The sequence below is a fragment of the Myotis yumanensis genome, unplaced genomic scaffold (genome assembly GCF_028538775.1).
Source record: "Myotis yumanensis isolate MYYU_CA2020_CCGP unplaced genomic scaffold, mMyoYum1.0.hap1 SCAF_12, whole genome shotgun sequence".
Lineage (NCBI taxonomy): Eukaryota > Metazoa > Chordata > Mammalia > Chiroptera > Vespertilionidae > Myotis > Myotis yumanensis.
The window spans coordinates 43,262,974-43,290,533 of record NW_027223763.1 but is presented as its reverse complement, the minus strand read 5'-3'; the positions used below and the strand labels follow the sequence as shown (position 1 = coordinate 43,290,533).

Sequence of the window (27,560 nt, the reverse complement as noted above, 5' to 3'; positions counted from 1 at the left end):
GCCCTCTCACCATCAGCACTGTGGGCATGTGGGCTGGGTGGTCCTTTGCTGTGGGGCTGTCCCCTGCATTGAAGGGTGCTTGGCAGCAACCCTGGCCTCTACCCACTGGGGGCCAGCAGCATGTCCTCCTCCCTGGTTGTGACAACCCAACTATCTCTAGACCTTGCTGTATGTCTCCCAGAGATGGGGTTCGAGAGCCTTCCACTGACAACCACTGCCCGGGGCACAGGGGGTGACTGGGTGACTGAGCTGAGGACAATTCTGCTGAGACAGTGGAGAGAGCGCTGTGACTGATTAGTGACGCCTGTTGATGGGCACAGTATCAGACACCGGTGTTATCTGAGCCAACCATCCCATCTTTGATGTAAAAACGATTTCAGGGAGGAGTCTATAAATAGTAACTTGATGGTACACAGCCGAGTGCAAGCCCGTGCCTTTGGTCTCTGTGTGTCCTCAGTGCCCGACACTGGGACTATGCTCAGTAATGACTGGGTTGCAGGCATGCTTCAGGCCTGCCACAGAAGCGGACTTCCCCCACCCCATCCCCAGGTACCTTAATGATGCTCTGGCAGGTGGACAGAGGCAGGCCCACCAGGCTGGTGCCGTTGATGGACATGATCTGGTCCCCGATATTCAGCTTCCCCGACTTCTCGGCAGGCCCGCCATGCATCATGTTGGCTATGATCACGGTCGGCAGGATGGAGCCCCAGCCGGACTCCACGATCACCACACCCAGGATCTCTCCTTTCTGCTTCTCTATGAAGACCTGAAAGGAGAGAGACACTTAGAAAGCCTGAATCAGCAACCCTTCAGGGCACTGGCCCGCTTCCTGCCGTGGCTAAAGCAGAAAGACATTTCCCCGAGAGTCCAACCCTACAGGTCCCGTCTTCTCTGTATTCCACAGCATCGGAGTGTACAAGAAACAACTTAACACGGGCCCACACCCATCTTTGTTATTCTCGTTCCACATCAGCAATTTCTACTTGGCAATACAACCCCGGGGGCACGGAGCTGTTTTTTTCCCTATAGTCCCTGGGGAGGGCGGGAGGGGGAGGGACTGTGTAGGTGAGAGCTTTGGTGGTGAGTTATGGCTTCCAGAAAGAGCTTTTGGATTTTATGTGCCGGTTCCCCTATTCCACAATGCTTCACAAATTCCCTCCAACATTTAAGATTCTTGAGTTAAAAGTAAATACATATACATTACAGAGACACTTCTCTGCAAGGAGAAAGCTGAAGAGAAAGAAAGAGAAAAGATGCTGAAGTTATCACCACCAAATGGTTGGGAGTGCAAACAGGAAGACCGTGCTGTAGGTGTGCCACTGTCCGCAGCCTGCCTTGGCAGGGCGGAGGGGACAGTTCGTTTGGGAGATCTGCTGGCTGGCGAGGTTTGCAGACACACACAAAGGGCTAGGACACTTCGTGGAAGACCCACAAGAGTGTGTGTGAATTTATTAATTCCTATTCACAGACACCCATATGCTCAAACCTGCTCAGTAGTGGTGGCTGTTGGGGCCCGACAGAGCCTCCTTCACAGACTGGTGTCCCCTACCCCCTCAGCTGAAGCTCACCGCTGGCCCTTTCCCTGGAGAACTGCCCTGAGCCAAATGGGAGACACCCCGGGTATGGGCTGAATTGTGTCCCAACACCCAGTGCTTCGGAATATGACCTGTGGGCTAGGTAAGATAGAGTGCAGGTCCTGCCTGCCCCTGGAACCCACCCCAAATTTAGCTCAGGACTGCGGGAGGCCCTGGCTCATAGTGATAGCCCTCTGCTAGTCTTTCATCACAGAGCCTCATGCAATGTCCTGCTGACAGCTCGCTTTCTATCCCGCCCCCACCCCCACCCCCACCCCCGGGCTCCCTGGAGCTTCGACCAGGAAAGTACCTACATCTTTGCAGTTTTCCGACTTGGAGAAGTGGATCAGGTCGTCGTTGTACATGTCCTGGGTGTTGAGCAGGTCGCTGTACTCCTTCTGGCTGAGGTCCTCAGGGTTAATCCCGTTGGCCCTGAGGAATTCCTGGTAAGCCACGCTGAACGCCTGGCCTATGGACTGTGCGATCAGCTGGGCCTAGACAGCAGCCAGAGAGGGAAGACGAAGGTCAGTAGGGCAGCCCTGTTGGGGCACAGTCTGGGCCCCATCAGGACTACAGAGCCCAAGGCACCCGCTAGGCCAGTGGGGACATTTTTGGTTTTGACAACAGTCACAAGGGAGCTACGGGCAATTGGGAGACAGGAGTCAGAGACACTGGACTTACAACTGTGGACAGTCCTACACACGGATGAGTCATTCGACCTCTTATTACATGATTTTCAAATATCCCACTGGATGTTCGTTACATGTAACCCTGTCTCTAACCATCTGACATCAGGACTCAACTCAACGTTATATAAAAACCAAAGACCTCAATTATACACATTGGATGTTCCAAGAACACAAGCACTCTGTAAACTGAGAGTGAGATTTCGTTTGGCCAGCACTTTACGACGAGTAAGCGTCACGACTTTGGAAACTCACCAGCATTAATACTGCTCATGGGCTCTGGGCAGCCAATGAATTACATCCCTGTCGGCTGCACACAGGCTGGCCTGGGGGGTAACTCTGCCTGCCCGTGTGTCTGTGTCTGTCCACTTACCTATTTTCTTAGTTACCTTAATTCAAAATGTCAGATACAGAGTTTACGATATTCACCCAAACTTACTGATCACATAGGTGCAAGCACCTCCTGACCCACTATTCCTTCTTCAACGGCTGGAGCCAGGCATTCACATATTGTCGTAAGTGCAATGCTAACTGAGCCTGGGTCCCTTTGCTTCTCCGTGGTGTTACACTGATAGCAATACTTTATTTTGTAAAAACGTTTTCAAAAGGAGAGGTTACATCATCTCTGCATTTCATTTCAGGATGTTTGTTGAGAACCCTGATCTAGTCCAACCCTGCGTTTTCCAGGTGGGGAGACTGAGGCTCAGAGACATAAAGGAACCTGCTGCAGGTCACACAGCTCACAGCATGGGACGCTGCTTCCACTGCTCCTTCTCCTGCACTGAGCTGTGATAGCCTTTCCCTGCATCATTCATCCATACTCTGACTCAGGGTAGCCAGTAGCAACCGAGCACTGCCTACATGCCTGCCACGCACTCAGTTCTTCATGAGGATCATTACAGAAATCCTCAAGGCAAGCCTATGGCTGGTGGGAGTATGGCTGGTCCACAGGCCTTCCTCCTCAGCTCTGTGCTCCAGAATTAGGAAATTTGGGATTTTAGAAAAGTAACAGGATGATGTATCCTACGTTGTGTGATAGATAACCCTCTTAGGGCCTGGGCAAGTGTCCTATAACGAGCACAGTAATATTCCTGCAGCAAAACGTACAAGAGTCACAGTCAGCTGGGCAAACCCTATCAGTGATTTCATGGTGGGTCAGGGCAGGTTTATCAGCAAAGTGACTCCCCAAACCCCTTTGTCTGTCAGAGCTCTTTAGACGTTGGAACTGTGGCTCTGTGTTACTGTCCCCTTCAGACACATCAGGAGACGGAGGTTGAGAGGTTAAGTTGTCCACGGCCTGGGAAGGGGGTGCAGTGGAGGGTGGGGAGAGGCTGGATCCTGGCAGACTGATTTCAGAGTCCACCCTCCGCCCACCACATGGGACTGCCTCTCAGTGGAATCTGAATGGGTAGAAAACCACCACCAAGTCTTTAGAGTGATGTTTTAAAACACACACACAATTCCAACCTCTGCTCCTTTCCCCAGTTTTTGCTTAAAAGCAGCTACTTAACAGAGATGGCAGTGCCCTCTGTGCGGCTGGCCGTGGGGAAGAAATGCTTGGCTTTTCTCTCTGAGAATCCAGTGGCTTCGTGCCACAGCCCATCAAGGACCACCGCCCTGCATCCTGCTGTAAAGGCGAAGGCAGTGGGCACCGCCTCAGGCTCAGAGGCACGCGCACAGATGCACTGAACACTGTGTGCCTGGGAACACGGCCAGCGGCGTGCTGACCTCCATGCATGGATGCACGTGCTAACACACGGGCTGCGGTATTTCTGCAGCATCTACCACAGTCACACAGCAGCCCGGCGAGGGGACACAGTCTCCTGCAGAAGCTCAGCAGCCACACAGCCGGTACCTGGAGGCAGGATTCGCCCTCGAGCTCTCCCAGGTCCTGTGCTAAAAAGCCACGGGTCAGATTCCCAGGTCCGCGCTTGTCCTAACTCCTGCTCAAATTCTTCCCTGTCATCATCCTCCCTGACAGGAAGCCCAAGGAAAAGAAAGCCTTGGGGTTCCCAGCCAGGTGAAGGTGGCAGAGGGCTCCTCACACGTACGTACCAGTATGTGCGTACAGGGGGCCTTCGGCCCGGTGAGCAGAGCTAACCCACCTTTTCACTGGCCTGCAGGACACACGAGGCTTACGGTTCTAAACCAGATGCTTTGAGAACTTTCTGAGAACCTGCCGAAGCTCACTGACTCCCAGTGTGCAAGTCTGGCCTCAGTGTGAAGGGCATAGCAGGGAGAATGGCGGGGACACGCGCTGCAAGCTCGCTGCCTGGTGGGCGACTTGTCCGGAGAACCAGACAGTGAAGATGGTGCAGAAAGTGTGAGGGCTCCTCCACCCGGGGCTGCAGCCGGGCAGCTCGGATTCCCCGGGGAAAGCAGCTTGCTTCTGCCCAGCTTGTTGGAGGAAGGCAAATTACTGCAGTAGAGGAGCATGTTCATGGAGGAAAAACAGCTTCTTTAAGGAGCCAAGGTTGCCACAGGTTTTCTTTAAGTAGAAACGGCTCTCTCTGCTCAACAGGAGACACAGAGCTTGCTTCACTGTGGCAGGAGGTAAAACAGCACAGTCAACGGCACCATCATGGCCGGCTTAGGTCTCCGCAGTTCAAAACCACGGTGGGGCTGTGGCCGGCCCGGGGGCAGCTTCCAAGGCCTGCCCAGCTTTGGAGACACTTGGGTGCTAATGCAGCTGGAAGCTGGTGGCCTCACCAGCGCTTCCAGTCACACCCTGGGAAGAGGACTGAATGGGAGGATGGGCCCCATCTCTGTTGAACATTCGTTTTCTCCATTTACTGCATCAGCTGGAGAAAAGGGGGTCAGGCGGCTTCTGACCGCAGGAGCAGCAGGTTTTCATCAGGACTGAAGGTGAGCAGGGATCGTAATGTTCCAGTAGCCTCCAGGGTAGCCCACATGGCCAAGAACTTTATTCCCGAATGCCCTGTTGCCCAGGTGAGACTCGCTCAGGCCTCCATGGGTCGGGCTGAACACCTCCCTCGCGTCTCTCGTGTAAGCTCTCGGGCAATTTGGGCTCCTTGCATTTCCTCAAGCTGCCTCAGCAGGCCCCTGCCTCAGGCCTCTGCATGTGCTCTCTCCTCACTCTCGTTATTCAGATCTCTGCCCGATCTCCCCACTCAGGGAGAACTCAGTTGATCATTCCATCTGAAACAGCCTCTGGCCCTCTATCCTGACCTAGTTTTAATTTTTCTTTATCAAACTTCCCGCTACCTACTTTTGTATTAAGTATATTTATCTATTTATCTTCTGTCTCCCTACACCCCTCAGGAGTACCTAGTCTGTTTTACCCAGCCTTCTGTGCCTAGCACTAGAATGAGGGTAGAAGGCTGAGTAACGCACAGTAGGTACTCAATTAGTGTGTTTACACATGTGATCAGGTCCTGAGAAATGGAGAATCTGGCCCCCCAAAGGCAGTTCAGGTCCCTGGAGGGAGATGGGGGAAGCACCCTTACGTCCTCAGATTCGAAGACGTGGCAGATCATCTTGTACTGCCTTTTCCCATCCTGGGACGGGTGCGAGGCCTCCACGTTCTCCTGGGAGTTGGAGCGTGGCATCCGCCTGCGGGCCATCAGCACGACGATGTTCCCGATGTCTGCGATGTAGGAAATGGTCCTCAGAGGGTGGTCCATCATCGTCTCCTGGATGGGAAGGGAGAGGGCGGTAAATCGGGGCCGCATCCAATGACCCCTGGGAAAGTCTGTCTCCCCACAACCGACCACGTGGGCTCCACATGCAGGGGACTCCGGCTCACAGCAAAGACCCTGCGAGCAGATGTCTGTGCACCCACCCGGCCTGGGGCCAATTCCCTGGGCTAAGAATAACCCAGGAGGCCTGTGGCAGGTGAGAAATTTCCATCATTTTACAGCTACTAGACTCTCTGGTGGGGAAGGTAAAAATGAAACAGAGATTTAAAAAATCTGCATGTGATGTTTGCATTGTGTGTGTGTGTGTGTGTGTGTGTGTGTGTGATTTTAAAAAAAGATTTTTAAAAAGCTAATCTGTTCAAGGTCACAAATCTTCTGATAAAAACTTATGAGGACTATTATCAAACAATATTCACAGTTTCTTTTTTCCTTTTGTCTTTAAGAAAACAGTCCCAAGGCTCCCTGCACAGCGCACCCCACCCCAAGCAGGCATTGCAGACACAGCCTTCTAGCATATACAGAAGCCGGCGTCTGGGGACAGCTGCTCTATGGACAGGGGTACGGTCTCTGCGTTGCCATGCTGCTGAGCTTGACCCCCGGGAAAGGTGGGAGCCAGCTCATACCTGTGTGTCAGCATTCAATACTTTGATTCTCTGCGTAGAAATGAAGAGATCCACTTCAGTCATTGGCTGAGACTCGCCTTCCGGAGCCTGAGAAGAAACACGCACCGAGAGAGAGCTTAGTACATTCCTCTGGCCCCGGAGATGGAAGCAAGGGGAGCTCATACACAGGCATTGAGACACAGTCACCAGAACAGCAGTGCAGACTCCAGAATTAGGTTGTCAGAGCTGAAGTTACCTCAGAGGATGGGCACGTGAGTGAGAGTTAGCATTTGCAGGTTCCAAGGAAGAACATAGAATCCCCTTTGCTGCTTCCGCTCTAGAAGCAGTGACGTCCTGTAGCGGGTTTGGCTCTGGGAGCGAGGGTTGCCAGTGGCCCTTTCTGCAAGGCTGCTGGAGCCCAACATATCAAAGGAAGAAGGGCCACTGACTTGCCACCCGAGGAACATGGCGAAATCAGTCTGCCCCTGCTCACGGGACGGGGACGATGCTTACAGCAGGTGCAAAGGAAGTCATCTGAACGCAGTTCTGGTCAGAGGGTCTTTGTGTTCACAACCCGACACAGCAACACAGAAGCAGCACCCTGAACCCACCCCCATTCAGAAAGAGCCCAATGCGTCCATGTCCCATGAGTAGCTCAGAAGCATCCAGAAGCTCCACAGCCATAAAAAGCACACCCGTCTGGCTCATTTAAGGCTTAACTCCGCACACGCGTGGTTATTAGCGAGTTTTCTTTTTTGCATCCAGCAATCTGACAAGTCCGCAAATCAAACATGACGATCATTGGACAGACCCAAGTCCCTGCCATATTAATGCCTGAATGGTGGGAACTTTCACACGAGTGTAGGACTCATGTAGCATCTCCAATCTGCTCCCTGCCGTTCCTCTCACGTGAAATGACTCATGAGCAACAGAAAACAGCCACTTTAGGCAACTGAGTTTTGAGAAACGTTGGCTTATGGGGCGGTTCAAAAAGAAATCTGAACAAAAACTTGCTGGATGCAGAAAACAAAAACACGAAATAATAAAAAGGGAAAACATAAATAAATGGAAAGAACAGGCATAACACCAAGCTGATGAAGTTGTTTGTACTGCACCTTCTTCCTGCTTTTGGCTAATTTCTGGGCCATCTGCTTAGCATGGAACAAACAGAGACAGGAGAACAGTTAGAAAAGAATTTGCAGAGACTCAAAGTTGAAAAGGGAATTGACAAACTAATCCTGATAGTGGTATAAAGTATTGCTGTGGGAGGACTTAAAAAAAAAGTCCCACTCTGCAGACAATGGATTTCCTAACTCAGAATTTAGTAGATGGCAGGGAGAGGAGGAAGAAAGAAATTTATTGAGTTGCAATCTTATAGTTAGCTGCAATCAATGCCTTCAAAGAATCAACTTCTGTTTCTGTTGGTTTTCTTTATTATATGCCTGTTTTCTACTTCATTGATTTCAGCCTACATCTTTTTTTTTTAACTTTCTCTGAGCTGAATTTGCTGATTTTTTCCCAGCTTCTTGAGATGAAAACTTAAATGATGAATTTTCAAACTTTTTTTCTGATATACTTTGCTATGACTCTCCCTCCAAGAACTGCTTTAGCTATATCCCACACTTTTTGATTTGTTGCAATTTAATTACCATTTCGTTTAAAACATTTTCTAATTTCCACTATGATTTCTCTTTTAAACTTTGGGTTACTTAGAATTGTATTCGTAATAATACATTTGGAGATTTTCCTATCTTTTTGTTATTCATGTCTTAATTCCACTGGGACAGAGAATATACACTGGTTTCAATCCTTTGAAATTTGTTGAATCTTAGCCTGTATGGCCCCGAATGTGACTGACGTTGGTGAACGTGTCATGGGGACTTCAAAAGATGCATTCTGCAGTTGTTGAGGATAGTATTCTATGAATGTCAATTGGGTTAAATATGTTGACTTAAGAGTATGGTTCAACTCTTGTATGTACTTGCTGACGTTTTGTCTGCTGATTCTAATATGTATTAAGAGAAGTGTGTTTAGACCTCCAGCTGTTACTGTGGATTTGTCCATGTCTACCTCTGTCAATCTTTGCTTTACCCATTTCATAGCTATGTTATAAGGTGCATACATATTTAAGATGTTTATGTCTTCCTATTGACTTGATCTTTTATTGTTTTCCCTCTTTAGTAATACTTCTTGCCTTAAATTTGTGAATATTTTATAGCCTACACCTAACTAGAAATGAATGTAATATTTCCCTCTTTTCTCATAAATAAAAGCACAGTTGATAAAAGCAGACTCTGGGGTCGAGTTGCTTGAAACTGAATCTTGGCTCCGCTACCTAACTAGTTGTGTGACTTGGAGTGAGCAACTTAACATCTCTGTGCCTCAGTTTACTCATCTGTCAAATGAGGATAAAAATACTATTGACTTTATAGGGCTGTTCTGAGGATAAATACATGCAAAGCTCTTAGGACAATGCCTGGTGTATTATAAGCACTGCTAGAGGCGCAGTGCACGAAATTCATGCACTTGGGGGGGGGGTGCGGTTCCCTCAGCCCAGCCTGTACCCTCTCACAGCCTGGGAACCCTCGGGGGATGTCAGCCTAAGCTGGCAGTCAGACATCCTTACTGCTGCCTCAGAGGTGGGAGAGGCTCCCACCATAGCCGCTGTGCTAGCCAGCCGTGAGCCCAGCTCAGGGCTTCTGGCTGAGCAGCGCTCCCCCCATGGGAGTGCACTGGCCACCAAGGGGCAGCTCCTGCATTAAGCATCTGCCCCCTGGTGGTCAGTGCGTGTCATAATGACCAGTCATTCCACCATTCAGTCAATTTGCATATTAGCCTTTTATTATCTAGGATATTTGTGTTTGCTGTCACATGACTATAATTCACCTATATCTGGATGCAATTTCTTGGCTTTCAATAGGGCTTGCTATACATGCGAAGATCCTGTACGAATAATGGTGAATCAATGGCCAAACCAGAACGCTGTTGTGGTGATGGGGTGGGGTGGAAGAAGGTCTGCTCTCTCACATTCTTGGTACTCACCTGGTAGAAAGCTCTTTTGCTCTCGGCAGCACAACTTTATTTCATTAATGACTAAGGTGCCTTGTCTGTACTACCTCATTGTGGAAAACTGGATGAGTCAGCCATCCCAGCACCAAATAGCTCATCTGTGCCACACCCAGGAGTCTAGGGCAGCCCACACTGCACAGCCACCCAAGCTCTTACGTGGTCCTGGTGAAGAGCCTGCTATGGAAAAGTCTAAAGGCAGCAGCTGCAAGTGTTACCCTAACTGACGCTCATGAGAAGTGCAGAAATATTGATGCTACGTTGATGCTACGTCACACCACAGCTTCTTTTGTGGAATCAGGAAGTTCTGACCTGCACCAGTTATAATGCAATGATAAACGGCTACTGTGAGATCCTAATGTTTGTCTGTTTTCTACCACTTCCCCTGAAATAATAGGATATGGAATGAAATGAAATGGCAGTAACATAAGCATTTCCCTTATTTTTTGATACCAAAACCTAACAGCTATTGGTCAAAATGCTTAACTCTAGGGAATAGTGATCTGAAAGGGCCCTTTCAAAGGATATTAAGTCTGCCACCAATGGAATGCCCGAATTCTGTTTTTGGGGTTTTTTGCTAGAACTGGTGATAAGGAAGAGGATCCAAATGGCAGACTGAGTTTCATGAAAGGCACGCTGAAATAAGGTTTATGAAGTTAAAAAATATTTTGTGCACTTATTAGAGGAATGCCATCTTTAAATCACTTATGATATTCAAGTGCCCTGGAACAAATTATAATGTAAAATTTAGACATAACAGTGGAAATGACAGATGGGGTCGGAGCCAGAATGAGAAACTGGAGTAGCAGAGAGAGGTCTAAGAGAACCACAAGGCCAGCATGCATCTTAAAGCAAGAATGACAACATCCATTTAAATCCTTGTGTTTCCTGGGATTCATTATGGCTTACCACCCAGCAGGGTGTGGGCAAGGACATAAACAGTGGCACCGGCCATTCAGTCACTCAATCCACAATGTGTATGGAATGTTAACTGTTGTTAAGCCCCTTTAGCTTATTCACACCAGGGTTCCTCCCAACTATTGAAGCTTTCCCCCCCTGCTGATAGTATCCTTCTAAGTGCTACAGGACTATTAATGTAAAAGCTGACAGCAGCCCTGTGAGGTAGGCACAACATTATCCTCATCTTTCAGAAGAGGAAACTGAGGCACAGAGAGGCTAATTAACCTGCCTAAGGTCACACAGCTGTTAAGTGGCAAAACAGATTCAAATCTGGAAGTCTCACTATACACTCCAAATTGCTAGTTGTGTGATCTGGGCAAGTTTTTCATCTATAAAGTCCTCTGTTTGTCTGGGGAAAATAATGAGGTTAAATAATACCTACCTCACAGGATTCCCCACCCCTCCATTTTGAGGAGTAAATGAAATAATGTATGCATAGACTTCTTCAAGTTAGCTGGGAAACCACATGGTTGGGACAAAGCTAGATGGACAGAAATTTTAATTATACAATTAAATCATCAATTTTTGACATTTAAAGAAAATCTTATTATAAAACAATGGAAAAATCGGATCTTTGGGGACAGGCTAGTCTTTACAGGTATAGGGATAACTGATAATGAATGATCCTTACAAAAATGCATGGACCAAAAAAAAAAAAAATGTCAAAACACCACTTGTGACTTAGTCACATGAGCTTCACAAAAGTAGAAAGACTGAAAACATATACACCATACTCTTCGTGGACACGAAGCCGTTTCTGAGGCTCAGCAGGGGTCAGTAGCCCCCCTCCCTCATCTTCCATTGAGGAGCAGAGAATAAAGTGGGCATGAGAGTGGAATGAGGCATGGAGATGGAGTGGAGAGAGAGGAAGGGAGCTGGCTACACTGGATAGGGTTCAGGCATGATTCCCACACTGTGTGTGGTGTGTGTGTGTGTGGTGTGTGTGTGTGTGTGTAGGGTCTCCACTTAGTGCACTTTAGATACAGACAGCATAAAGATCAAAGTTCTTTCCAGAAGTTTCTCCCAAAATGCGTTCCAGAGAATCCTAGCAACAAGACTAATTTAACAGGCATCACACAGTGATACTGCATCTCTGTTCAAATAACTATGGGAGCTTCTGGTTAAGGAAAGTGAACTAAATCTCCTTGGTACAGGACTTCTCAGAGCCTTCAATAGGAAAACAGATGTGGCAAATCTCCAACGAGATCTACTTTGCAGCATTTCTTGAGCTTATTTGCCAACAGAACTGTGTCAATGAGAAGCACTCGGCTTGACTGGGACACCACAGAGCTCAGGTGGACACAGATGCTCTGGAACCCTGGACGGTCAGTGGACATCAGGACCTCCTGAAGGGCTTATGGAAACACAGACTCCTGGACCTTACCCTCACCAGCTTCTGACTATGGCGGAGCCTGAGAATCTGCATTTGCAATAAGTACTGCTGGGCCAGGGGTCCCACTTTGAGAACCATTGCTGTAATGCATTCCTAAGTTATAGGGGGGCTTCTTGCCAAGATATTATTTCCTCTAGAAAATGATGAAGAACAAAGACAGAAAGGATACATTAGGGAGATTCTAAAGATGATAAAAAAAAAGTAAGAAGAATGGTAGACGTCTTCTGATTCTGCTATTGCATTGGGTGCACCTTACTTCGCATATTTTGGTGGGTGGAAAAGCCTTTCCGTTTCCCAGTCCTCGGCCTGCCTGGCATTGTTGTTACTGTGACACTCTTCTTTACTCCCTTTAGACTGCACGTTTCCCTGGGCCGAGGACTGGATCTTGGTTGACTTTATCTCCTACGAGTCTACCACAGGGGTCTGCATTGGAACAGTTTGCTTTTTAGCCAACTTCCTCTGTTCTCTCTTCACATTAAGTAGGAAATTCCCGACTAAGCCACAATTCCAAATTCTCTCCCCATTGGCAAATACATCTGTAAATTCTTTGTTAAATTAAGAAAACTGTAATTCTTATGTCTCCAGGTGTAAATCCAGTAGCAATATTCAATGCTGGTATACAGTTGGTGCTAGGTGAGTGACAGACACCACAATCGATGAACAGTCAGAAATTAAAACTGTTTCAAAATGGGAGCCTACACTTCAGGTCCAGTATTCGCTCAACAAACATCCATCAGGTCAAAGAGAGAACATGGGCAGAGGAAAGAGAGGGGGCAACGGGATTCCCCTGGGAGGAAGGGAGGAAGGAGGAGCTGGAAACCAGAGGATGGAACTCCTCTGCCTCTGTTTAGGGGAGAGCACCAAGGCCGAAATTACTCACCAGTTCGTGGTGAGGATATTGCTAAATAGGTTTCCAAAAAAATCCACAGAGCTCTCCTTCCTCCCCTTCCTTCCTGGATAGACACTGTAAAATCTGCAGCCTCGCTCTGCTCTCTGTTTCTCTAAAAGTAGCCTAGTAAAACGTCAGCCTCTCTTTAGGAGAAAGCATGGCGCCACCTCCCTTAGACAGAGTGTCTCCTGGGCACGTGAGGGCAGCGCAGGGCATGCCCCCCACAGAGTAACTTTCCGCAGGGTGCAGAAACAAACTACGGGTCTGAACGCAATCGTCTCCACTTACAATCTGAGAAAGAGTCAGGCTTGGTGCAAAGGCAAGCAATCCGATGGGCATTTAAATGGATGTAGAAGAAACACAGAGCAGACAATACAAACGAGAGGCAACAGTTCCTTCAGAGCAACGGTTCTCAACCTGTGGGTCGCGACCCCTCTGGCGGTCGAACGACCCTTTCACAGGGGTCACCTAAGACCATCCTGCATATCAGATATTTACATGACGATTCATAACAGTAGCAACATTACAGTTATGAAGTAGCAACGAAAATAATTTTATGGCTGGGTCACAACATGAGGAACTGTACTTATAGGGCCAGAAGGTTGAGAACCACTGCTTCAGAGGCACAGCAGCACACTGTGAAGTGATACCTATACATGAAATGTAACCATCGACCCTCACCCCTCTGGGATGAATTCCTCACACTAGAGTCACTTGCTGGAGAAATAAATGTATGTCCTTTAGATGCCTACGCTACTCTAGGCAGGTCTAAAGTAGATTTATAACCAGACAGCCTCTATCCTGATTGTTCCGTTGGACAAAGCCACCTAACTTTTTGTGCAAATGAACAGTGAAACCTGAAGCAAAGTGCAATAAAACGAGGTGCGTCGGTGGTTCATAGTAGGTGTGGCGCTGGGTGGGATCTGGTACCGGATGCCGCAGTCTACCCTGGGCCTTGCTTTATGTCTGTGAGATGTGCCTGTGCCTGCTCCCCCTCCAGGTCATCGAGTACGATGTCTGTCTCACAGTGGAAAGACAGAAACCCTATCTGTAGGAGTCAAGGACTATCAGTCCAGGAGGCCAATAAACAACGTGCCCAGAATGAAACCCGACCCTTCATAGGTTTTAAACTTTGATGGACAGAACCCAGGAAAAAACTAATCTCAAAGCAACACACAGCTTTCGGTCTCAGGGGTCTTTGGTACTCGTTCGGGGATGGACTGCGGCTTTGTTCTGGAAGTTTCGCTGAGTGGGCCCTGGGAGTGTTCCCCGACAGGGAGTGCTGGGGGAGGCATGCTGGCGTTTTGGAGGAGATGCACCTTTGGCGTGTGGCCCCATCCTGGACACCGCAGGGCATCAAGCATCTCTGCCTCTGACCCATGAGAGCCAGTAGAATGCCCCAGACACAGCGGCAATCCAAGTGCCCCGCCCATCTCCAACGCCCCTGTGGGAGGTGGTCCCTGTCTGTCTGGAACCACTGAGCAAGGCGCACCAGGCCTCTGCACTCCCATCGACCCCCGGAAGCTGGCAGCACTGTTAGGCTGGGGAACTAAGTGTTGTATTGAGAGCTTAGCTACTCGGTGGTCCTGCTGCTTCAGCATCTCTTTTGTTTTGCCAAGCAGTCTGTAGTGACTTTGAAAGGACACTAGTCCCCTCATGCAGGCACATTCCTTAGATAATAACAGCCCACACGGGTGCGAGCAAAAGTCAGCTCCTAACATGACTCCCCCAACAGCCCTTGATCAACAGTCTTCCTCACCTCCAGGGCCCTCCCCGTCTGTCCCCTTAGATAAGACCCCTGAGGAGCTGACCGAATCCTGACTCCTTTGGTGTGAATTGACCAATCTCATCCTAGCTCAGGAACCCCAAGCACCTCACCTCCCAGGTCGTGCCCCAGGCATGTTCCTCTCTCCCTCTCCGCCTCTCCTTGCCGTGACCTCCCTGCACGGCCCCTCTAGGCCTTCCTCCAGGACCTGTGAGCAATAACTCCTCGATTTTAATTTCTCTTGTGGTCTTCTGCTCACCATCTGGCACCCCAGGGCTCTACTTAACAAGTGTTAATTCAACAAAATCATAACATGCTGTGCCTGGTGACTGTGGGACACGAGGAGTCAGAACTATGACCCTGAAGATTTAGTTTTCCAAGTTCACTGCTCTGGGTGAAATAAGCCTGAGACACAGCATGTTCTCTCAGAGAGCTCTGTGTTCTTGCTTTGAAGGCTGTGCCTGGGAGATCCTAGATGAAGAACTGTGGGAGGATCTGGCAGTATTGATGTCACCCCTCTATGAGAAGGGGTGACAGTGGAAAGAAATCAGACCAGGCTTGGCTGGGCAGCTCAACAGGAACCCGATGTTCTACTGATAGAATTACTGAGTCTGAAAGACCATGAAGGTCTGAAGGTCAGGCAGACACGTTTTCATGGAGCTGTCCTGCTGGGAATCCTGGGGCAAGAGGCACCTCTGTGGGTAGGAGGTGGGACTTCCTTTGAAGGCAGTGGACCTTCCTACTGTCAATCATCCTGGAAAGGCTGATTATGGGAGAAAAAAAGGAAACCTCGGAAGTGGGCCTGGTGGTCGCAGCGTCTCTAGGACACAGACAAGGTTTGGGCTGCCCAGACGAAGTGGTGAAGTCGGTCCCTGACACACGGGGGAAACTGTCAGTGACTTTGACATTGGGCTACTGTAAACTACTCTCTTGTTTATACATCCCAATTCCCAAAACCCACGTAATATTATCCAAAGCTGCAGCAAGGGTTTCCTCTACAACAATGGATACCTAAGGGCAGGGCCACTTCGCTGACTCAGTTCATTTCTCATTTGTGCTGCAGAGTTTGAGGGTCAGGCGCTCACTGTCTAAATCGCCATTTCCCTCCCTCCGGCGCCCCGAACAGCCTTGAACACCCGGATGCTCAAGAAGTATTTTGTCCTTAAGTGAGAATCAAGGACTCTCAGCGCTTGCCTTCTCCCCATGCTTTCTCATTCCACGCTGTCACACCAACACCAGGGTGAGACTTGTGAGTGTGTGAGCAGGAAGATATAAAAACTTTAATGGCTCCTTGAGGTGAGAATTGATTTTGACCAGTTGGAACTGGATACAACCAACCCTGGAGCGCCCTAACCTATTCCCTCTTGCTTGACATGCCTGGTTCTGGTGTCCACAGGGAGGTCCTCCCTGTGGCGCCAGCATGGCTGCCCAGCGGCTCTGGGTGCGGGCGGCCCCTGAGGACACTGGAGTGATGTGAAGACACAGTAAGTGTCTCCGTAGACCTGGGGTGTGTCTGGCCTCGGGATGGAGATTCGAGAGCTCTGTGTTTCCATGGGCTCACACCAGTCTGGCTGGTTCAAACCGGTTGTGAACGATTTAAACCAGATGGAAGTGGTTCTTCCTGAACAACACAGGCTCGCTCCTTGTCCATCTCGGTGGAACAGATGCAAGCAGGTTATGACGGACTCAGACGAGTTTAAACGGGGCTGGCCTTGCTCAGACTTGCTCAGGCTGGCCAGGCTAGATCTGATCAAAGGGTTCACTTCCCTTGTAGCAAACCAGTTCAATTGAGCTTGAGCAGGACCAGCAGGTTCCAAGGCAAAGGACCTAGTTTGAACCACCCTGTCAGTGGAAATACAGGAATAGAACCCTCATGTTTGAGGTAACACTCGGCACGATATCTGTCCTCGTCAAGTCAACTTCTGAAAGTTCAGGATCGTATGTATGCTTTTTCTCCAGAGTGGCCATTAAGAACAACCCAAATACACAGTGCTTCCATAGAAGGACTGCAGTCCACTTCAGAAATCATTTTTTCTGTTTAGAACTGTAGCAGGAACATGTGTAAGCACTGCCTGCAACATCACCCCAATCCACTCTCCTCTACCCTCAGGACTAGTCAGTGAGGTGTGGGGTGACCACTGCGGACGGCTCAGGTACCCGCCGCTGCCCCCCGCCCCCGCGGAGCACACGGCCCCCCTCACCTTGATCCTGCTCACCGCTTCCTGGGCCTGCATCATGCGCACGTTTTTGGAGGGAGTTTTGTCGGAGAGCAGCTGGGTAGAGCCAAGGTAATTGGCAGCAAAAATGATTCCATCGATTAAGTCTTCAGGGTCACAAGGTCCGGGAACTGTAACACACAGAGCCACTTTGGTGAGTGAAACCACTGGGGTGGGCCTGCCCAACCCCTGCATACACCCCTCCCCACTGCTCACCTCTGGCCCAGGGGGCCGGTCCTGAGGGCCCTGAGCAGTCTAAGGGACCCATATCTGCCTCCACTCATCCCTCATCTTCAAATAACGGGAATAATTTTTTCTTATAGTCACTTACTTCACCCAGACCATTTACTGTGAGAAATGATGTGCAGATTTATGTAAATACAGAACATGAAACGTTTCATGAAGGCTATTGTTTCTCCTGTCACACTGTGAGCTCTTTGGGGACAAGGACTATGTCATCTTTGGCTCTCTTGTGTCTGGCCAGCACCTGTCACCCAGGGGGTATGCAATAAATAAGCAGTTCCTTGACTTGCTACTGATTCATATCTCCCCTCTCCATTTTATCTATAATGGGGAAGTAAATTTTATAAATAAAAAAATTGAGATATTTGTTTCAGAATGTTTGGTTCCCGTAATAGCCTCTAACCCCAATTTTGGGAGGCAGCTAACATTACTCCGAAGCTGCCATCTCATGCTGCCTTATAGGCCATAATTTCCGGGCCTGCATCTGCATACAGATCAGTTCCAGGGAACATGGGAATTTGTATCATTGATCAGCTTTTTAATACAAACCTTAGCCCGGCCAGTGTTGCTCAGTGGTTAAGCATTGGCCCATGAACCAGGAGCTCAGGGTTCGAGTCCTGATCAGGGCACATGCCTGGGTTGTGGGCTCAATCCCCAGTAGGGGGTGTGCAGAAGGCAGCCGATCAATGGTTCTCTCTCATCATTGATGTTTCTCTCGCTTCCTCTCCCTTTCCTCTCTCTGGAATCAATAAAAATATATTTTAGAAAAAAAAATCCAAGCTTAGTTTTTTTTTTTTAAATATATTTTATTGATTTCTTACAGAGAGGAAGGGAGAGAAATAGAGAGTCAGAAACATCGATGAGAGAGAAACATCGACCAGCTGCCTCCTGCACACCCCCTACTGGGGATGTGCCTGCAACCAAGGTACATGCCCTTGACCGGAATCGAACCTGGGACCTTTCAGTCCGCAGGCCGGCGCTCTATCCACTGAGCCAAACCAGTCAGGGCCCAACCTTAGTTTTAAATAATTAAAATGGAGGTATCTGACTCTAACCATAATCTGCTATAAACGTTATTTGAAGTTAAAACACGTCTGGGACTAATATATAACAAACTCTATAACAGATGCACTAACAAGGCATTCTAATTCTGCAATGAAAACATGTATTTTCTTTGGCTTGAAGGCTGTATTTGGGGAGACTAAAATATACATCGTAACCCACAGTTAAAACCTCCAGGTCTTAAATTAGCTAGCTTGAAATGGAAACAATTTGCTCTTTCCCTTTGGAGAGCTAATCTGAGATGGTTTTAATTTTTATCCTTCAAGATGAAGCTCATCTTGAGCTTAAACAGCCACTTCCCATGATAAGCTACTTATCAGGGGGCAGACCTAAAATAATCTATTCATTTTTTCTAAAACCAAGGTGGTAGTTGAAACAAAGGAATTAACAATGTTTCAGGAAATGCCTTCACAAAGTGTCTGTGTAGTAATTAAATAAGGAAACCTGTTATTTGTCTTATTCTCGATCTTTCTGGGAAAGACTTCTAGGCAAACACTGGGTGGTACCCAGCCATACTGGTAATTTCCATTCTTCTCAACAAACATATGCTCCTCACCCTGAAACTTGGATGGATGTGGGACGAATTCAGGTTATTTACAATATACAGTTGAGTTGTACAGCAGGGAAGCAGGAGTCTAACTAAAATAACGTAAGGACAAGTTTGGACCCACACTGTGTTTTGTAAAATGTAGATGATGATCAGTCTTCCATGACAAACTCCTGTGATGTACGACGTTCCTGAAACACAGTCACTTTTGTCAACGAGGCACTGAGAAAAAAGATCTCATCTGGGATAGTCACTTTTAAAAATATTCACTTGTGAAAATAACGAATGTCAAAGAAAAAGAAAAATGAACCACCTCTCTATGGGACTTCCAATGCCATACTATAGTCATCTCTGTCTTAGCTCTACTCACTGAAAGGCTTCCTCTTGAGGCCTCGTAAGTGTGAATATGCAGATGTGTTTAAGAGCAATCCAAATAATATTTAAATGACTGTGTAAATGTCAAGCAGCCAGGAGACAGAAACATTGGATCTAAACAAATTATACATTCCAGATATAATCTCATGCCTTTTATCCTCCAGGGAAACTGATTATAATCAAATGCCACTGTCACTCTATCATACTCGGCAAAAAAAGCACCCTAATTTCATAAGTTCATTTTAGGCTTAGTGTGTTATTAAAAAACAAAAGTTATAATGTTCCTACGTCAAAGAATCACAGGGTTCATTTTGTTTTTTTTGAATGTGTTTTTCTTTTCAGTGATGCCTTTGTGTTGCTCTGGGGGTGAGCAAGCACACCACATATATACACACACACACATACACACACACACACACACACACACACACTCTATACACTGAGTGGCCAGATTATTATGACCACCCCATCAGTACTTCGTTGGGCCACCTTTTGCCTTCAATACTGCGGTGATTCTGGGCACTGACTCCACGAGATGCTGAAAGGTGATGCGAGGAATCTGACACCATGCCTGATGAATAGCACTGTCCAGTTCTGTGAGATTTGATGGTTGTGGAACCAGCTGCCTGATGGCTCTTTTAACTTCGTCCCACAAATGCTCAATTGGATTGAGATCTGGTGATTGTGGGGGCCACCTCAGCAAGGTAAAGTCTCCCTCATGTTCTTGAAACCACTCCTGCACAATACGAGCACCGTGGCATGGCGCATTGTCTTGTTGGAAGAAGCCATCTCCACTGGGATACACCATCAACATGATAGGATGAACTTGATCAGCAATGATACTTAGGTATGTTGTGCTATTCAGACGTTTATAATGGTCTGGCCCTCTAGCAACTTCAGCGCGATATTATAGCTAATTTGGCGACAAACGACAGGTGGTCATAATAACCTGGCCACTCAGTGTACATATATCTCCTCACCTCATGTTAATGCTAAGCCTGAGCACAGGCGATGAAGAAGAAAGCAGTTTCCAAACTTCCTATCCCTCCCCAAGCTGCTCTCCTAGAATTGTGGAGCTTGACAACAGCGGCACAGAGAACTTACAGGTTACCTGGGAATGGGACCTGAGTCACTGACCCTACCCCAGGAGCACGTTCTGGGCTTCAGACCTGAAGGTTCAGAGCGGTTTCGTGCCCAGGCAGTAGGACACACTGGTTGTTTACTCGCAGGATCCAGAGACCAGCCATGACCCCACAGTGATGCCTGAGCATGCTCGGGCCCCAGAAAACCCTCCCTCAAGGAAATGACAACCCACCCTGCCCGAGAAAGCACCCGCCCTCCTCCTGGTACAGGTCGGTGTCACCTCTCGCTTGGGGTGTCTTAGTGTGGATAAGAAATGGGTACTCTGTGTGGCCTGACCTCAACCTGGGGGTGGTCAGGCTGGGCAGAGTTTGGGCCCTACTAGGCCGCTTGTGCAGTGAATAACCGCACGACCACTGTGGCAGCCTGCGGAGAGCATAGGGAGAACTGTGCAGTCAGATGCTGGCTGACAGCCTGGCTTTGCTACTTGCTAAAGGTGTGATCTTGGGAAAGTTGCCCCCCCTTCGATGCCTCAGTCCTCATACATAACACGGGGATAACGATAAAACCCCCTGCACAAGACCAGAGTGAGGATTCAATGAGTTATTACATGGAAAGTGCTTAGAACAGCGCCTGGAAAAGAGTAAGCCCTTAACGTTTCTTTTACTAACTCATCCAAGCAAGAGATGGGAATCATTAGGCAGGTTTTTTGGTTTGTTTTTGTGTTTTTTTCTTAAGAGGACAAAATTTCTCCCCGTTGGTTAAAGCTTATTCCCACTCAAATAGCCCTTGGTGGGTGTAAGGTGTACTGGAATAGAGGTGGGAAGACTTGGGTTTCAGATCCAATGTGATCATTTCTAAGCTGGGCAAAGCCCCTACCCCCTGGCTCAGGTTCCACGGACAGAATCAGCAAAGGCAGGGAGGAGGTCTGAGAGGCTCACAGCTACTGTGCTTTTAGTCTAAGATTCTAAGGCTGTGAAGACTGTGCGTTAACTGGCTCTGTGGGCTTTCTCCTCCACTATCATCTTCCAGCCCAGTGCTTCCAGTGCCCCAAGTGCTAAAAGATTCATGAATGACTCAGTGCTCAGTATCTCCTTTTAGCTCTTACCTTCAACGTAGGTTGGGAATGAAGCCAAGCTTTTTCTTGACTGTAATTAAGACAAAGAAGTTTCAAAAAGGGCAAAGCATGATGAAAAATGCATTAATACAACCATCCATGTAGCATAAAATACAAATACATCATCAGTGTCAGATATTAACCAGTTGTCAACCATTCTTGGTTACAGAAAGTAAAGTGTAAATAAACACACATATTTCTTATTAAAGGTTACCCAGACTCCAGAACCATCCACTCATATATTAATTAGATAATTTGAAAATCCTACATTCCACAATCAGATGTCTATCAGCTTAAAAAATATCCCACAAACCAAAATTTATAATCCACAATCGCAATAAAAAGGGCTTGATTTGTATTCTTAAGAATCTCGGCTTCTAAGTAAGAACTGCTGGTTAATGAAAGAACCAACATCATTATATGCTGAAATTAAAAATTTCCTTGGAGAATTTTATTTCATGTTAGGTCTTTGCTGCAGGGATCTCTCCTTGTGCTAAAAACATTTGCTAGAGTTTTTATCTCTTCCTTTCATCTCTTACTGATTTATTTTAGTCTAAAAATTTCACTATATATGTCATTATCATGTGTTACTTTAAAATAAGCACACAACAAACAAAGGAGTAAATTAAAGGCCTTGGAATTTTGTATATTAGGTGACAACTTGGAGCAAAGGTCAGTTTTCCAATAGCACCCTTGTTTCAACCAGAAACCTTCCAGAACCTGACTGGACAGCAGTGTAAATGCTGGCTCTCAGGGGAGCGTTACTTACCCTTTGGTTCCTTGCATAAGTGAATGTCCTAGAGAGAACTCTGAGTGGCACGAGAGTAGGAAATTCATCCCTGATCTGTCTGGGGCAGGATGAGGTGGGCATTGCAGGAGAGTGGACAGCTAATGTCAAAGGCAAGAGTCCCTAAAACGGGCGAAAAGTAGGGTTTGCATGGCCAAGGGTTAAGCTCAGAAAACCTAAAGGTTTTCATTGCTAAGACTCTACCAGTTGTTAGGTGACCTTTTAAATATGTACATTTTAGGAAAAGGGTGTCTAGTAGAGCATAGTTGCTCAACAGGTTGACTTAATTGAGGGTATACTTTGCGGTGCCTGGTGGGCTGGAAGGGTGAAGGGCCTGCATGAGGGCTGGGATGTCATGGGAAACAATTCCATATCATGGGACTGTATACAGTGATCTTCACTTGAAAGATTTCAGGAACAGCAAAGGAATGATTAGTTGATTTGCACAAAATTCTACAAAGTAGTAGTGTTATTTGTTATGTGGAAAACTGCAGGCAATTGAAGACACTTAATTTTAGGGATCTAACTCAATTCAGGACAATGACAAGAATTTAACACTAGTCACACAATACACTGCGAAGAGCAATCTGCTGCTGATGTGCCCACTGGGATGAAATGCTTCCTCACACCAAAGAAGGTGGGTTTCTGGTTTCAGAAAGGATCACCTTTAAAGAGACTACAGTCACAAGTCCACCAGGAATAAAAGGTTATTGGCTGCTAACACATTTATGGAAAAATGCATATCAAGTGAGAGCCAAGGAATCGGGACAGGAGGAAAGGGAAATCCAAGTTCAACAGTGCTTTACATTACTTTTACTTTCTATTTATCCAAGTGAGACGACAGGCCCAGGTGAGTGCCAGCAGCCACGTCTGTCTATTTCTGAGGTTTAAAGAAACACAATCCTTAACTTCGGGGCATGCAGATGGAAGCTGGCGTCTTCAGAAGGGCCAAAGATTTCCAATTATTATTCCCCAACCATCTCCCTGTCCTTGTCTTCAGCTGCTAAGGGTCTGGAGGTAATAAAGGTTGATTTTGTTTAATCAAAATGCTTAAGCCTCCAGGTAGCTCCAAGAAGCCAATTCAGATTTTCTTGGGCTATTCAGGGTACTTTACTGAATGCCAATCTCAAGGACAGTGTCCAGATTTTAGTAGAAACTACAGAAGAATGACTTCAGTCTAAAGCTCTAAAAACTGCCGTTTTATTTAGAGCCACAATGGAGGGCATTTGCTACATTTGCTTATTCTCTATTCATGAGCTCATGACTGGCTTTCTTTAGTCTCTGGGGTAGTAATTTTTTTAAAAGGGTTTTGTGAAATGAAAGAATCTCTAATTATGGTACACAAAGAGCATTTTCATCATTATTCCTAAGGATCTGTAGAAACATGTGCCAAGTCCTATAGGAACCGAGAAACTAACAAATTTGCCTTGCTTATTCTAGCTGATGAATAATCAAATACTGACTATTCAGAAGTCTGATTAGCCCTTTATTTTCTCATATGGGGGCAGAGATGAACAGTAGTTAATCCTTAACATGCAAAAAATTAATAAAACCACAGTCAAGAAGATAAAGGCCAAACTCTCTGGGGTTTTCCAGGCCACACTAACCATGTGCAGAGCCTGGAGGCCTGACAACTGGAATCATGGCATCCGAGCCACCTTTCCATGCAGTGTGCAACCTGCAAGCACTTTTCCCCGCAAGGACAGCAGATCCTGATGTTAGGAGCCTGAGCCCACAGGCACCCTGGGTTCAAATCTGGTCCCACCAGCTGTGAACCCCGGGACCTCAGGTAAATTATCCAACCTCTCAGCTTCCTTAACTAACACAAAAGGACAACAAGTCCTGCCTCATGGAATTATTTTAAGGATTAAGTGAGATGCTATCTGTGATTGCTTGGCCTGGTACCTGAACACTGTAAATGCTCATGCTGTTTTTATTTGCATTGTGACTGTCACTCTTTCCTTTTTGTCATTTGTTCTCACCTCTGCGTGTGCTCTGAATAAAATATAAGGCAAAGCTATGAGATGTAGGGGCAGCAGAAACTGTCCCTTTAGTCCTTAGGCCTTATGGGCTAAGGATCAAGACCAGAGGAGGACAAAAGATATTTCAAATCTAAATTCTAATGTTTGTTTGATTTATATCAGGGGTGGGGAACGTCTAGCCCATGGGCCATATAAGGCTGGTGAAATCATTTGGTCTGGCCCTGCCAGGGCATTAGGGGTGAGTTAATTAAGTGTTTGACCAAATATAGCAGCTAATTTTTAAGTTGATAATTTTGTATGGCCTTCAAATGATGTTATAAATATCCAAATGGCCCCTGGCAGTAAAAAAAAAAAGGTTCCCACCCCTGTTTATATGAACAGATTAATAAAAAAATATACTTCTCCCCTGAATGACTATTTAATGGAAAATGCATATGTATTTGATGATACTTTAAAGGTAAATTTCAACTAAGGCTCCCTTTGGAAGTGATCTGCCACTCACGTTAAAATTTAACATAAAATTATAGCAAGAGGAGGGAAAGGGAAACAACCATTCATTCTGTGGTTTAACCTCCCTAATGCATACCCTCGGTGCGGACGAGGCAGCCTCTATAGTTAGAGCCAGCTGGGCCCACACACAGACTGTGACGCAGGCCAGTATTCACCTGATGCTGGCTTCCCAGGAGGTGGGGGTGGCAGTCAGCTGGGTGTCAAAAGAAGATGGTGCTGGGGAAGGCAGTGACGCCCCTCAGGGAAACACCTGCTCTTTTAGCCCTAGGAACCTCAGTGGGAGCAAGCAACCTCGTCTTGCTTACATGTTCCCCACCAGAGCTCCGTTTGGCCTCCCTCAGCAGGCGACAGTATGATTTATTGTCTAAAGGGACACTAGAGGTTGCAGTGTCCAGGAGCCCCTCACCGCACATGGCTATGTGAGTTCACTGAAACGGAATAAAATGACAAAGTCAGGTCCTCAGCCCCACCAGCCATGTGTCAAGGGCTTGCTAGTCACACATGGCTGGTGACTCCCCCCGGAGGACAGGTCAGAGCGGAACATTCCCGGGGCTGCGGCCGGGCCTCCGAACGGCACTGCTTTCGGGAGTGAGAAGGGTGCTCACCAGGTGAGCAGTGGGACAGCACGTGTGAACTGGAACCATTGCAGCTAAACCAGGACAAGTGGTCACGCTGTCGTCATGAAAGAGATTTCACTTGGGCCGGAAATCAAGGGATATTTTTTTAAAAAATCAACCCACAACCCAAACCACAGAGTGCTGTCAGCCCACGGTACCCGAGGCCTGTGCGCCACGAGGGAGGATGCTGCCACAGAGACTCGCGGATGCCCAGCACTGTCCATTGGTGGGAACGTCCCACAATCTCCCCGGTCCAACACGGTGGCCACTAGTCACATGTGGCTACTGAGCACTTGAACTATGGCTAGTGTGCCTGGGGAGCAAGTTTATTTCATTTCTCAGTGAAAACAGACAGCTGTGGCTACTGGCTACCCAACTGGTAGCCCCATTCCACACTGGAGAGGAGAACATAGAGTTTCTCCCCAGGATCCCTGGGGACAGAAGCTCTGTGGGAGGCTGGAGAAGGCACAGGCCAGGATCAGGATGGAGGACAAAGGGCTGGAGGCTTTGGAAAGGAAGCGGCACCCTACCTCTTTGTTGGCGGAGCCTTCCGCGGGGTCACTGGGATGAAGGGGTGTGCTTGAAGACTCTGCGCCCAGGGGCGAGGAGCTGCCCGGAGAGGGAGACTGGAAGAGGCAAGGGAACAACACAGTGAGAACCCGAGGGGCGGGGAGCGCCCGGCCTGCAGGGAGGGACGGGGGAGACAGCTGCGCACAACCCACCCAGCATTCCGGTGGGGAGAAAGCCTTGGAAAGGACGTGCCAAATGTATATAACAGGCCTGGGTTTGCTGGCTTTCCTTTAAATTCCTGCCATGTTTTCAAAGGGGCCCTTAGAGCTCAGCTCCCCCAGCCCCTTCAGGCCAGGTGTTAATTAAACACTGCAAGATTTGAAAGGCAAACTTAAAGTTCTAGATGAAAAAGCCAATACACACACGTTTGTGCTTTAAAATTTTTTCTTACTGAAGGACAGGAAGACTTTGGGTACTAAACGTCGGAGAAGATCACCTGCTCAAGAAGATTTGAGTGAAAAAAAGGAAAATTAGAGCATGTATTTTTAAAGAGGCAGCTGGGATTGACTTTGATGACCGGAAACTGCACCACCTGTATTTTCCTAGTCAGTTCAGATTTCAAATATCTTTTGTGACTTAAACCACTGAAAATTCAGAGAAATTTCAGCATCCAAACAGCATTATCTTGGCTGTCCTTAGAAAAGTCCAAACATTCTGTTAAGTGATATATTTAAAGCAATTCCACTTCTAGTATTTATCCAAAGGAAAAAAACAACAACATGAATTCAAAAAGATATCTGCACCCCCATGTTCACTGCAGCACTGACTATAGTAGCCAAGGTGTGGCAGCAACTAAGTGTCATCTATGGATGAGTGGCTCAAGACGATGTGATACATATACACATACACATACATATACATATACAGATACACATACACACACAGATACACATACATATACACACATATACACATACACATACATATACACATACACATATACATATACACATACATATACAGATACACATACACACAGATACACATACATATACACACATATACACATACACATACATATACACATACATATACACATACACATACACATACATATACACATACACATATACATATACACATACATATACAGATACACATACACACACAGATACACATACATATACACACATATACACATACACATACATATACACACATATACATATACACACATATACACATACACATACATATACACACATATAAATATACACATACACATACATATACAGATACAGATACACATACAGATACACAGACATATACATATACACATACATATACATATACAGATACACATACACATACATATACATATACACATACACATACATATACATATACAGATACACATACAGATACACATACACATACATATACATATACACATACATATACATATACACATACATATACACACATATACATATACACATACACATACATATACACATACATATACACATACATATACACATACACATACACATACACATACACATACAGATACACATACACACAAATACACATACATATACATATACACACATATACATATACACACACATATACACATACATATACATACACATACACATATATATACACATACATATACATACACACAATAATATGATACTCAGCCATAAAAAAGAATGAAATGTTGGTATTTGTGATAAAATTAATGAGCCTAGAGGGTATGAAGCTAAATGAAATGTCAGACAAAGACAAATACCATATATATGATTTCACTTATATGTGAAGTCTAAAAAACAAAACAAATGAACAAACAAAATGGAACAGAAACAAACTCACAGATAGAGAACAAACTGATGGTTGCCAGAGGGGAGGAAGGTA

General features: G+C 46.7%; 1 protein-coding gene across 5 annotated transcripts in view; it reads right to left on the bottom strand.

The window, feature by feature from the left end:
- The window catches only part of APBA1 (amyloid beta precursor protein binding family A member 1), a 198,042-nt gene that overhangs the window by 12,992 nt on the left and 157,490 nt on the right, over positions 1 to 27,560 (bottom strand). For 3 of the 5 annotated variants that reach the window (XM_070431527.1, XM_070431525.1, XM_070431526.1), the window contains exons 3-10: positions 25,661 to 25,756; positions 21,226 to 21,265; positions 16,796 to 16,941; positions 7,637 to 7,669; positions 6,543 to 6,629; positions 5,728 to 5,913; positions 1,889 to 2,068; positions 554 to 766 (exon numbers count right to left, since the gene is read on the bottom strand). In XM_070431527.1, coding sequence (XP_070287628.1) covers positions 554 to 766; positions 1,889 to 2,068; positions 5,728 to 5,913; positions 6,543 to 6,629; positions 7,637 to 7,669; positions 16,796 to 16,941; positions 21,226 to 21,265; positions 25,661 to 25,756 — 981 coding nt within the window. The remainder of the gene's footprint in view (positions 1 to 553; positions 767 to 1,888; positions 2,069 to 5,727; positions 5,914 to 6,542; positions 6,630 to 7,636; positions 7,670 to 16,795; positions 16,942 to 21,225; positions 21,266 to 25,660; positions 25,757 to 27,560) is intronic. The other 2 variants (XM_070431529.1, XM_070431528.1) reach the window with 2 other exon arrangements.